General features: G+C 38.7%; 1 protein-coding gene across 1 annotated transcript; it reads left to right on the forward strand.

Moving 5' to 3' along the window:
• Positions 1–2,002: 2,002 nt before the first annotated feature.
• LOC117058936 (vomeronasal type-2 receptor 26-like) lies at positions 2,003–13,618 on the forward strand. Its single transcript, XM_033170355.1, has 4 exons — positions 2,003–2,293; positions 4,412–4,639; positions 11,792–11,918; positions 12,720–13,618. The coding sequence occupies exons 1-4, from the start codon at positions 2,003–2,005 to the stop codon at positions 13,616–13,618; spliced, it is 1,545 nt and encodes a 514-aa protein (XP_033026246.1).
• The last annotated feature ends 242 nt before the right edge of the window (positions 13,619–13,860 follow it).

Consider the following 13,860-nt stretch of genomic DNA (forward strand, 5'->3'; position numbering starts at 1 on the left):
GGAGGACAAAAGTGGAAATGAAAATAAATAAAAAATTATCTAAGTAACATGGTGGATACTACCAATGCTGTGCCAAACCTTATCCTCCAATTTCTCCAAGCTTCCTTCTCCTGTGATTATTATATCTTACTACCTCATTTTCATGATGCTTGTGGTTGTGCCACAAAGGAGCAGAGGTTAAGAAACACCAAAAAGTGGCTCTCTGAGCAAGGGGAGAAAAGAACATCTAAGAAAGTTCCAGTTACAGGTATCTGAAGAAGTGTGCATGCACACGAAAGGTCATACCAAGAACAAACTTAGTTGGTCTCTAAGGTGCTACTGGAAGGATTTTTTTAGTTTTTATTTTGTTCTATCTAAGAAAGTTATTATCTCTCCCTGCAATCATCCAAATCACCATAATTAGTTCACATAATCAAATCCAGAGAGGTTTTTAGTAGGCACTAGCAAAGTCAAAAAACAACTCTGAAAACTTTTATAAATTATGACATGTGCTATGGATAGCTGGGAATAGGGGCAAGAGACAGGAAATTCTTCATCAGTTTCATTTCTGACTCCCCCACCCCGTTTTATTGACCAGACTTGAATTCAGATGGTTGACAATTTTATCTACTATGAAATACATTTGTTTGTAATCTTTTGATTCTCAAAACCAGTTCATAGAGCTCTCTTCTAGAACAGTATTGCGAAAGACAGGTATCACTCATAGTAGGTAGCTCAAGCCAGGAAACGGATAGTGACAGGCAGGTCTGCATTTCTAATGAAGCAGGATGTTGTGGTTCTCGGTTTTCATGTTTCTGTTGTCCCCTGTTGAGTGCAAAGAAATGACTTTGAGCTGCCCTCCGAGTGATCCTTTTCCTGTTCCACATGAGTGGTATAAGCCTGGTGGACTCATCATTGGTGGAATTGCTTCTCAGCTGTTTTATGTATTGTACGAAGTTTTCTTCAAAGAACACCCTACACAAAATCTGTTCCAGGTTCCACAGTAAGAGTATTTCCCTCTCTACATCCTTTCCCTATGAGTCCTGCCTTTTAGAATTGAAACCTTAGAGAATAGAGTGCCCTCTTTCTCAGTTTATTCATGTATTCTATATTGTGATCCCTAGGTTTTGTTGCAAATATTAAATATTGCACAGTTTGAAGTGTCTGGAAGCATAAAAACTGACTACTGTGGAAATGATGCATTTAAACTTTTACTGGCAGAACTTTTTTTTTTTTTTACAACATATGAAATAATCCAAAGGTGTCTCTCTCTTTCCTCTCTTCTTTTTAGCTGGTTTGCTGTTTTTTGTCTTTAAAAAAGCATAGTCTAACTTTCATCTTAAACATAAAACAAAGCAATCTTCTGGTAACTTTATAGTATCGATATGTCCCTTCAAAAGACACATCACCATAAAATCTGATGATGGACAGATTAATGGTCCCATTCACTTATTAATAATTTGTCCCATGTAGGGTAGTGCAGATGGAGATGTGGCTAACTGGAGGAGAACAATTCTTGAGCACTGTCAAGCACAACAAACCCCCTTTAAAAATAAATTTTAAAAATGTGTTTTGTGTTTTAGTGTAGCCATAAAAACTAACATTGGATGCTGCCTTACACCAAGTCCCACCAAATGTCCATCTAGCTCAGCATCAATGCAGAATTACACAAGGTCCACAGTAGGCCTTCCTGGAGATGCCAGATATGAGAAGTGATCCCCTACCTATAGGGAAATATGTGGTGGGAGGATTTGCACAATTCTTAAATCAACTGTGATGAAAAGATTAAGGAAGAGTTAAGAGTGGGTGTGTCAAAATACTATGTAGCACACAAATGCCCCGATGAATCCTACATTTTCCTGATCTGCATGCTATTTAGCTTGAACACATCAATTAAGAATAAAACAGTAACATTTAAATCCCAAGCAGATTCAGGCAGAAATGCATAATATTATGGTATGTTGATTTTCTTCATTATAGAATTCTTCTCTGATATTGTAAATTAATTCACTCCATTTGCAGTATGATGACAAAATTCTACCAGCACATACTTGCCTTGGCATTTGCTGTGAAAGAGATTAATGAAAACGCCAAGATCTTACCCAATATCACACTGGGCTTCCACATCCATGACAGCTATCATGATGCAAGGATGACATACCGAAGCACTATTGACCTGCTCTTCAAATCACACCGATTTGTCCCCAACTATAAATGTGACACCCAGAAAAACCTCATAGCCATCATCGGGGGAATTAGCTATGATACCTCCTTTCATATGAGAGACATCATAGGTCTTTATAAGATTCCACAGGTAGGATTCCTGCCCCCCTTTTGCTTTGCTGATGTGGTCCATAGGAAAGTGGATTTGGCACCAGCTTAGCTGCAGGCATTGCCAGAAGGATGCATACAAGGCACCATCCAACTGACCTAGGCACTCTACTCTGGATTTGTGTAGGGTTTATGGTTTAGGATTTTCTTCTCCTGAAATATCCCACAAGGCAGCAGAGGTTTAGGATCAGAGTTTTTCCTTCTCCTAGATAGACTACCTTTCCAGGTGGACAAACCCTTCATTTCCCACTACAGCATGTTCACTAACTGCCTTCTTGATTATTGGACCCACTATATGTTTCATCCACTCAATTCACCACATGCAGGGGAAGTCCGTAACTCACCAAGGGTGTGAGAGCCATTGGCTCCCCTCCTCTGGTTCAGCCAGCTGGTCAAAGCTGTTTCCTAGGGTATGGTTAACAGTTTCTAGGAGCCAAAGGTGATATCTGAGTGCACGGTGTGGACCAAAGGTAGACAGACTTCCAAAAAAGGAGCACAATGTGACCTGCACCTGAGGTTCTACCCCTCCACTTACAACCTAAGATCCCAGAGTAGTTCCACTCCTTTTAAGATTGTATATTAAACAGTTGTGACCTTTCTAGGGACCATTATGGCCTTGCTATTTCTGCAGTTTTGATCTTCATCAAAAGTCAAAGGTAACTTCCCAGCAAGGCTATGATATAATTGATGGATTTTTTAATGTCAAAAATATTTCCATAACTGTAGAAATGTTTAATTGAAAAAGGTGTTGGATTGAACTTTAATGGAAACTACAAATTGCTTCAACATTTTTGTTGTTGTTGTTTTAATGAAGGAGGAACATGCTCAGAAAGAAAGCTTCCAGTGTAGCTCTATAATATCTTTGTAATTTCTTTCAGCTTGCATATGGTTCATTTTACATTGAGGAGGAAAGAGATGCAAGTCAGATCCCTTCATTCTACCGAATGGTGCCAAATGAAGCCCAACAATACATGGGAATTATCAGATTACTTAAGCATTTTGAGTGGACATGGGTTGGTCTATTTACTATGGATGATGACAGTGGACAAAATTTCTTGCAGACCATGGAACCTCTGCTTTCCCAAAATGGAATCTGCTCAGCCTTCACACATAGAATCCCACATCAAATCCATCTTGATAACCTGGATGAAACACATGAGATAGCCTTAAATATGTATGTACTGGTCACAAATAATAAAGTGACTACATTTATCGTCTATGGAGAATCTCTCACAATCATATGGCTTAGAGGCATTATATTTATGCAAAATCCAACAAATAAAATAGGCACATCATTTAAAAGGGTGTGGATCTTGACAGCACATACTGATTTCATAGTAACAGGGCTTTTTAGATTCTGGGATTTTCAGGTCTTCCATGGTGCCATATCCTTCACAATTCATTCCCAAAATCTTCTAAAGTTCAGTGAATTTCTTCAGAGGATCAAGCCTTCCTGGAGACAGGGAGATGGTTTCTTCAAGGATTTCTGGGAGCAAGCATTTGACTGTATATTTCCAAATCCCCATGTGACAGTGGAGCCCAAAGAACTGTGTACTGGAGAGGAAAGCTTGGACAGTCTTCCAGGGGCTCTGTTTGAAATGGAGATATCTGGCCATAGCTACAGTATCTACAATGGTGTCTATACTGTGGCTCATGCCTTACATAACATTTACTCACCCAGATCCAAGCAGAGAGCAATGGAGAGGAGTGAGAGTTTAAAACTTCAGGATGTACAGCCTTGGCAGGTAATGCTTCACAAATGAAGAGCAACAAACATATGATTCTTTCATTGAAACAATAAGTACAACTTAAGATTTCATCACAGTTTTATTGCAGAAGCTATCCTTTGATAGTATTGCTCGTCACATACAAACAAAGTTATATGCTTTCATATTTACTTCATATATTTGGGGTGTGTGTGTGAATGCATAACAATTTTTTCATCTGCTTTATCAACACCACTGATTTTTCACACTTGGTCTATGTATTGTAAAGCTACATAATTATAGCTAAATAAGAAAGGTGTTTGTAAATCATGACATTTTGTTCAACATCTCCATTATGTAGTTTCCCCTTCATCTCTCTTTTCCCTTTCATTTAGTTGCACCGTTTTCTTCATGAAATTTCATTCAACAACTCAGCTGGAGAAACAATGTTCTTTACTAATAAGAGAGAAATGGGAGGTGGATTTGACATCATGAACATGGTCACCTTCCCAAACAAGTCTTTCCTTCGAGTGAAGGTTGGATGGGTAGATCCCAATGCTCTCAACAGAAAAGAATTCACCATTCATGAGGACCTGATTATATGGAACAAAGCTTTTAACCAGGTATGGAAACTATCATTCCTTTGAGCCAAGGTAAAGGTAAAGGGACCATTAGGTCCAGTCACGGACGACTCTGGGGTTGCGGTGCTCACCTCACTTTACAGCTTCTGGGTCATGTGGCCAACATGACTAAGCCGCTTCTGGCAAACCAGAACAGCGCACAGAAACACTGTTTACCTTTCCGCCGGAGTGGTACCTATTTATCTACTTGCACTTTGACGTGCTTTCGAACTGCTAGGTTGGCAGAAGCAGGGACCGAACAACAGGAGCTCACCCCGTCACGGGGATTCAAACTGCTGACCTTCTGATCGGCAAGCCCTAGACTCTGTGGTTTAGACCACAGCACCACCCGTGTCCCTTGAGCCAAGGTACTCGCCAGATAATCACCATTTTTCTCATTACTTGAATTGGCTTTCTGGTCACTTGGCAGGTAGGTGCAGAAAAGGAAAGAGGTAGGCAAAGATGTTGAGCTCCTTGTAAATTCTGATTCTAAAGACTTGTCATTGGACTCTCTGAAACATGTGGCAGGGTATGGGTGACTTTTGAAATTAACGTGTGTTGCTAACTTGGAGTTGTGTGTCTCAAAGGTGGTGTGAATCACAAAGACCTCGGTTCATCATGGCAGGTTTAGGAACCTGATAGAAGATCTAAACATTTCTTTATGCATGGGCTTTCCCCTTTGCCAGGCATAGGCAAACTCAGCCCGCCAGATGTTTTGGGACTACAACTCCCCTCATCCCTAGGTAACAGGACTAGTGGTCAGGGGTGATGGGAATTGTAGTCTCAAAACATCTGGAGTGTGGTGTTCATGCAGGGATAAATAAGGAATAAATAAATTGCCTAAGAACATGGTGGAAGTCGAGCTGGACATTCCGAGACCAATATTGGTTGTGTTTGAGTGCAAAGCTCCTTTCTGGTTCTGGTGGCAAAATATGATTTTCATATTTATCCTACATGACCTGAATCTGGCTGCATTAATTGGCTGTGTCTTAAAACTCCATTGCTGGCTAGCAGCAGAGTCACGTCTCTCTTTTTCCAATTTGGTTGCTGTTTAATTTACAACTACATGGCAATGAGTGTATCTTTGATAACCTCAGAGCATCTGTACCTCTTGTTTCTTTGAAGTATATCTGCTAACATCCTGGAGGCCTGGGAAGTGTCAATATGGCCAGGATGCTTGTTCTTTCACTTCCTCCTATCAATCTTGTGTCTTTCTTCTACCTGATCTTGGAATGCTAATTACCTGTAGCCTAGGAAGTAGGGTTAGATCAAAACAGTTCTGCTAAGTTCAAAGATTCTTTGTTCTTCTCATGGCCACATGGCCTGTGGGGGGAGTTTGCTCTGGACACTGTGATTGGATGATTTGAATCTTGAAAGGCGGGTTTTGTGTTCAATAAAAAGTACCTGTATGAGGGCTGAGAAGGAAGCTCTCTCTCTCTTGCTCATTTATCCTCATACAGGTCGTTTGCTGGTTCAAACGTCTTGTCTTTTCTCTATTCTTTTAAGTAACGTGCCGTGGTAATTCAACTAGAAACACCACAGATTGGTGCCCCTTGTGTGTGGCTAAGTATTATTTTAAAAGGGACAGTTTTAAAAACGAACTCCCTTTCTTTGCAATTTATACCTCCTCGGTGCTGTTTAAATCTGCCTTTGTCGAAGGGGTTAAACAGGCTTAAAGATCTTATCGCTCTGCAGGAGTCCGGTGCGCGCCAAACTCAGGTAAGATTATGGGGGGTGGTTTATCAAACCTTCAATTGCAACATAAACAAGATTTAGTATTTTTATTAGCTTCTGCTGGTTATACTGGCGATTATGATAGATTAATTGAACAAATGCTTTGTCAGATTGCTCAAACCTGTGGGTGGTTCCCAGAGGGTGGATCTTTAGATGTTCAGAAATGGGAGAGAGTAGGGGTAGCTTTGCGTAAATCTCCAGAAACGTCTGTTAAAATCTTGCACGTGTGGAGAAAGTGCCGTGATGTAATAGCAAAATTGTCCAGACCTGTATCTCAGTCTCTGGCAGTCTCAAAAAACCTAAAATTGTTACCTCCATCGCAACTGCCAGGATTATTAAAGTCTGAAAAAAGTCAGCCGACTGTTAGTCCATTGGCTTGCCTTTCTTCTCCTCCTCCTGATTTTCCTGTGCCTCAGTCTGTTGAAAACTTAATACCACCTTCCTATTCTGCTGATTTTTCTGCAGAACAGGTACCAAGGACTGCTGTGCAACAATTAATTACTCAGGTCATAAAGGAGGAGAATAGTGAGGATATTTCTGAGGCCAAGCCTCTTTTGGCAGTCTGTCCTATTGGGCAAAATGCTCCAGGACATAGAATCTGTGAATCCTTATCTCTTTCAGTGTGCAAGGATCTGCAAAAGGTGGTTACTCCAATTGTGATAGTAGAAAGCAGTAAGCAAATTGCTGGCATTCTGCCTGATATAGAATTTCTGCCAGTGGCACAGTTTGCCAGTCCAATCTCCGCTATTTCTCTGCCTATTGGAGCTACAGAGATGGTTCTTGAAAAAGCTGTCCTCTCTGTTCCTAGTAAAGAAAAAAGCAGTGTTTTTTCTCCATTGATAGCTAATGCCAAACAGCAGTTTGTTGGAACACTGCCTTTAGGAATTTCCAGCAGTTTTCAAAGTGAGAATGATAAGGAAAGCTCACTCAGTCTTCCTGCTAGTTCTCTAAATGAGCCTGAAATCACTGAGAATTTAATGGCTACTGATTTCAATAGTTGCAAAGGTTTCAGAGGTGTAAATTTAAATGATTGCAATCTCTCCGTGGAAAAGTTTTTGGATTCTGCTCACACTGAGTTTAGTGAAACAGATGGCTACAGATCTCCAATGAGAACTCTAGGTATTTTTCAAAGCCATCAGGCAAAGTCTTGCAATGTAAAGAATAGCAGAGACTTGCTTCCTTTTCTGTCTAAGCCACTGAATCCTAATTCAGATTGCTTCGCTACTGATGTTATTGTTCCTCCGAAGCACCTCTGCCTTTCATTAGAGTTCCAAAAAGACTCGATTGTTTTCTTATGATCCAGGGAAGTAAGAAATCTGCATTTCTTTCCTGGGGAACACTGACTAGTAAAAATTTCTTTTCAGTTGCTCAAATATCTCCTTGTAAAAAGCTGCTGAGATTTTAATCTAGTCCTTTTCAGTCTGCCTTAAAAACTGTTGCTTAACACCTGTTTGCAAACAGCTCAGACTGAGAAATTCCTGTTTTGCTGTAAAGAAGCTGCTTTACTGCATTGAGGAAAAAATATTAACAGCCATAGCTACTTGGTTTTTTTTTAAATCAGTGCCAAAAGTTCCTATCTCATGGCTTCTGTATATTTTTTGAGCTTGATTTTGCTGTTCAAAGAGCTGTTACCATTCATGGAAAGAGTATTTTTTTTTAAAGGGCTTAGTTAAGTGCAAATTAGCTAAGATCACTTCTATCTCTTTGTGTGAGGAATTGCCTCATGGTGGCTTTCACAGGTCTTTCTTTGAAATGCATTCCTTCAAGCCTGATGTTTCTCTATAGAAAATTATTTATTTCCTAGCCTTGGAATGAGCTGAAGTTTTAATGTTTATCTCTGAAGTCAGCTACAGTATATAAAGTTTATACTCAGTTACATATTTAGGGTTTTTTTTCTTTTCCCAATGCCTTGATGGTATTTTTTGCTTGGCAGAGGGTTGGACTGGATGACCTCTTGTGGTCTCTTCTAACTCTGTTTTCCAACTGTATGACTCTAGGATTTTAACAATCTTATGCTTTTTTTCTATTCAAAGTTTCTGAACGAGTTTCAGCATTTTTTGTAGAAATTAGCTTAAGCACACTATTTTTGCCTATGTAGAATTTTCTAGAATATAATGTTAGAATTTCCTTATGTTATGATTTAACGACATTTATTTTCCATGCATAGGTTGCCTTAGCAAGTTTCAGTTGAGGAAAAAAAATGATTTTTCAAAAAATAATAATTCAGAATTTCCTGTATTGAAGTTAGTTTAGAATGTTTTATGGTGCTAAACTTTATTCAATTGCAGGCTATGATTTTTAGACCTACAGCAAAATTCCATGGAAAAGAGTTATTTTAAAGAATTTCTAAAGAATTCTCAATTCTATTTCTAACGTTGTTTTGTTTCTAGCTTAAGTACAACGCTGCAAGGATGCTGGAGAATCATTGTTAGTTGTGTTTTTCTCTATTTAGTGTTTATGTGGTTTAAATGGTTGTCTAACACTTTATTTTTATTACTATCCAGGTTCTTTCATGTTTCTTATTTCTATTAATATTTTTTCCCATATGAGGTTTGTTGATCTCACTCTGAAGACGAAAACAGATCCAGATGCATTACTATAATCTCTGTTTCTTTGTTCTTTGATGTTTTATGTAGCTAAGTTGCTAGTCCTCAAAGTGGTTCAAACTGGAATGAAAGTGTTATTTCTTTTGCTCACAGCTAGAGGGTGTGTTACAGTTTAATCTATTTGTTGTCTTTGTGAATGTTTTCTAAAAAAATTCTTCCTTTGATAAGGTTTTTCCCAGAAGTTACTCTTTAAAAGTTTTTAACTAGTTTTAGAATTAAGTGATATTTTATATTTTTAAAGTTTTCATTTTCAGATTTCTAAAGTTTTATCTACAGTGGTGTATTATCTTTGCTTTGATCTTTGTGTTTAGATTGCCCCTCCCCTAGGAGGGAAACTCAAGTTCTCAGGTTGCGTTTACAGGTTTCCTGCTGGAAGAAAGCTTACTCGGGAGTAAATTTACCTACCCGGCTATTTGCTTCAAATTTAGTGTTTCCAAGCCAAACTTTTTCTGTCTACTGCCAATGGAGTTTTCTACTCAGTGCTACTCAGTTTTTTGGAAGTTCTAGTTTACTGATTTCCAATCTTTAATTTCATAGTTATTATTACAGTTAAGTTGTTATATAGTAGTGTTTTTATGAAATTTCTTTCCTTTCTAGTGCATGAACAAAAAATAAAGAAAAATAAAAATAAAAAAGGTGTATTATATCCTTAGATGTTTTCTGAACTAGGTTTTCTAAAAAATATATTTCTAATCAAAATTTCTCTAATAGACTAAAAATTTCTTTTAGAATTTTGAACAGAATAATTTGATTCTGATTTCCTTAATTAAATATTTCTTTTCACAGGTATTTCTTATGTTGTTATTGATAATCTAAACAATCTCAATTCTCAATTATAGTTTTTAATTAAAAAAGTTTCTTCTATAAAGTATTAGTTTCAGGATAGAGGTTCTTCTCAATCATTTGATTTGTATGAAGATGAAACAGATTTTTAATCATATCGCTCAGCTCTAATTTTGGAGCAAAGGAGCAATTGTTTTTGCTTTAACAGGTCTATGGTGCAGTGATAGCTGAAGTGTGTGACCACAGACGTGCAAAATCCTGTAAGATTCCTGTTCCAGAGTTTCATCCTAATGCTGAAGTTAACCAGACAATCATAACTGGACAACTAAACTGAGGAGAGTTGAAGACTGTGTTCCAGATGCCAAGTCTTCAAAAAGAAGATCAGAGTGATCCAGAAAGTTTAAGAGACTTTTTAGCAAAAAGAACTTTTACCCAGAAGACCTTTCTTTTAGTTACCATTGATCAGAAATCCATCATTCTTCAGTTGATTGCTGATTCTATTATTGCTTCAATGTATTGATTGTACCTTCTGTATTGATTTGTATTTTCTGTAAACATTGTGTTTGTATTCTATGATTTTATCTCATGATGTTATTATTGTTGTATGCTTATTTCATAATTGCTATTAATTGTTGTATGCTTATTTCTTATTCAAGATTTTCCTAATATAAGGTAGTCTAATTTCATTTTTGATATTGCTAGTCTTTGCTTATTTTAGAATGGTTAATGTTTTCTAATTTTCTTAGTTAGAATGATTTTAGTTAGCTTAGTTGTGATATGGTTGCCTGATACAATGCATTCCCTCTCTTTGCAACATTTTCTCTAATATCTTTCTTAGACCTGGTTCAGGTTTGTCTCCAAGGGATTTATACGTGATTCAACAACAGTTCCAGGCGGATGAAGATGATACCATGCCATTGCTTCAGTAATGTGTTATTAACAGCAACAAACAAAACAAAACAAAACAAAGAAAAAAGAAAAAAAAAGGTTGATATGTGGTGTTCATGCAGGGATAAATAAGGAATAAATAAATTGCCTAAGAACATGGTGGAAGTCGAGCTGGACATTCCGAGACCAATATTGGTTGTGTTTGAGTGCAAAGCTCCTTTCTGGTTCTGGTGGCAAAATATGATTTTCATATTTATCCTACATGACCTGAATCTGGCTGCATTAATTGGCTGTGTCTTAAAACTCCATTGCTGGCTAGCAGCAGAGTCACGTCTCTCTTTTTCCAATTTGGTTGCTGTTTAATTTACAACTACATGGCAATGAGTGTATCTTTGATAACCTCAGAGCATCTGTACCTCTTGTTTCTTTGAAGTATATCTGCTAACATCCTGGAGGCCTGGGAAGTGTCAATATGGCCAGGATGCTTGTTCTTTCACTTCCTCCTATCAATCTTGTGTCTTTCTTCTACCTGATCTTGGAATGCTAATTACCTGTAGCCTAGGAAGTAGGGTTAGATCAAAACAGTTCTGCTAAGTTCAAAGATTCTTTGTTCTTCTCATGGCCACATGGCCTGTGGGGGGAGTTTGCTCTGGACACTGTGATTGGATGATTTGAATCTTGAAAGGCGGGTTTTGTGTTCAATAAAAAGTACCTGTATGAGGGCTGAGAAGGAAGCTCTCTCTCTCTTGCTCATTTATCCTCATACAGGTCGTTTGCTGGTTCAAACGTCTTGTCTTTTCTCTATTCTTTTAAGTAACGTGCCGTGGTAATTCAACTAGAAACACCACACTGGAGGGCTGAGTTTGCCTATGCCTGCCCTTTGCTATTTATAAATTCTTAAAGTTACAGTACATCTAATAAAGTGGCTCTAGCTTAATCCATGTTCTTTATCTTGCCTCTTTCTGTGGTTTACTAACAAAGAATGGGCCAATGGCTGTGATTTAGATGAAGCAGCTTTCTAAGGCTTTTTTTTTTTTTTAGGGGGGCGGTTGTGAGAGGTTTACTTTATTATTTGAATGCAGTGATTGAACATTTTTTTAAGAAAGAAGTCTCCCTTATGAAATTATTTCCTGTGTATGGATAGATGACACCCATTTCTGTGTGTAATGACTACTGCCGGCCTGGTAATCAGAAGAACAGGAAGGAAGGGCAGAAGTTTTGCTGCTACGATTGTATGCTATGTCCAGAAGGGAAGATGTCAAACCAGAATGGTATAGAACACTTTTCATTGTTCAATATCAATAAAGATTATTGTGTCAGATCTATTTAAAATAACTTAACTACTACGTTTTGCATGTATTTGCACTATCCTACATGGAGTGGTGTGTTCATATTTTTCCACTGTTTTCCAGCAACCTCTGAAGAAAGCATTTAAAAACCAATATGTCTGGTGCAATACAATGCACATAGATTTGAAAGTGCTCCCCACTCATCTCAAATGTCTCATTAAACGCACATCTAGAAGTATAATTGTCTGCAAGATGCAGGTTTGCGGCTTGATAGTATGACTGGAATGAAACTTAGAAGACATTCATGTGGTGAAATTCAGTCAGACACTTATATTAAGCTGCTTCTCTATGCACCCTGCCCATGGGGGGGCTTCCTCTAGCACCAGTGATAACAGTGGTGGGGCAGAGAATTAGGCACAAGATGGCACTTTTTGTTGCTGGCAGGGGACAAGGCACATGGCAGGGCACAGAATGAAAGCATGCCACTAGTTGAGATGAGGCTGGCCTTTCTTAAACTCAGCCCATGGTTGCTTAGTGAGATCTGTCCTGTGGCACACCACTGCCCAATGCTGCTCAACTCTTAAGGGTAATAGGTGCATCTCAACCACTGAGTGGAACTCGAATAGCAGGTCCTCACTGAAATGATAACCTTCTCTTCACCCTACTCCTTTCCCAAACCTGCTTTCCCGAGGCATAATAAATTGTTTAAACTCAAATGGAATATATTCAGCTAACTACTCAAAAAGTAGTTCACATAATGCTATATGACCATATATTTTTCAGATATGGATGACTGCATCAGATGCCCAGCAGATCAGTATCCAAACCAGAAGAAAAATGGGTGCATCCCAAAAAGAATAAGCTTTCTTTCTTATGATGAATCTTTTGGGATCAGCTTGGCCTCCCTTGCTCTTTCTTTTTCCCTGATCACAACTTTGGTGATAGGAACTTTTATTAAATACAAAGAAACTCCCATTGTCAAAGCCAACAACCTCGATCTCACTTACATTCTCCTCATTGCCCTCCTGCTCTGCTTCCTCTCATCATTTCTGTTCATCGGACACCCTGGGAAAGTGACCTGCCTTCTTCGTCAACCAACGTTTGGCATCGTCTTCTCACTGGCTGTTTCATGTGTGTTGGCAAAGACTGTGACTGTAGTTGTAGCGTTCATGGCCACTAAGCCAGGGTCCAGCATGAGGAAGTGGGTAGGAAAACGGCTGGCCTATGCCATTGTCCTTTCCTGCTCTCTTACTCAAGCAAGTATTTGTACTGTGTGGTTGATGACTTCTCCCCCGTTCCCCCAACTAGACATGGACTCAGTAGCAGAAGAAATCATTGTTCAATGTAATGAAGGCTCAGTGACCCTGTTTTACTGTGTCCTGGGCTACATGGGCCTCCTGGCCATTGCCAGCTTTATTGTGGCATTTGCAGCTCGCAAATTGCCAGACAGTTTTAATGAAGCCAAATTCATTACTTTCAGTATGTTGCTGTTTTGCAGTGTTTGGCTGTCCTTTGTCCCAACCTACCTGAGCACCAAAGGGAAATCCATGGTGGTGGTGGAGATCTTCTCCATCTTGTCTTCAAGTGCTGGATTGTTGGGCTGCATCTTTTTCCCTAAATGTTACATCATTTTCCTGAGGCCTGAGCTGAACAATAGGGATCAAATAATGAAAAAGAGCTGAGCAATACCTTTGTTTTTATCTTACTGATTTATTATAAGATATATTTATTATGAATGTCTCCAGCATGCCACTGTTTTGTTGGGAAGGGGAATTTAGTTTAGATTAAAAAAAAAAAACTATTAATGTGCTCTGTCACCCTAGAACAGGGATGGGAACCATCTCATTTTTTCCTGGGAAGGGCTGGGTGATGGGCTCTGCAGGGTGGTGAATGCTTCCCTCTGTGAGGTAGTATTCCCAGACCC

Source organism: Lacerta agilis, chromosome 14, assembly GCF_009819535.1.
Source record: "Lacerta agilis isolate rLacAgi1 chromosome 14, rLacAgi1.pri, whole genome shotgun sequence".
Lineage (NCBI taxonomy): Eukaryota > Metazoa > Chordata > Lepidosauria > Squamata > Lacertidae > Lacerta > Lacerta agilis.

Excerpts from the sequence above, each read along its gene's own strand:
- LOC117058936 (XM_033170355.1), top strand. The coding sequence starts at position 2,003 with ATGATGACAAAATTCTACCAGCACATACTTGCCTTGGCATTTGCTGTG. Across the intron at positions 2,294-4,411 it reads GTCTTTATAAGATTCCACAG|TTGCACCGTTTTCTTCATGA; the intron begins GTAGGATTCCTG and ends CCTTTCATTTAG. Across the intron at positions 11,919-12,719 it reads GAAGATGTCAAACCAGAATG|ATATGGATGACTGCATCAGA; the intron begins GTATAGAACACT and ends TATATTTTTCAG.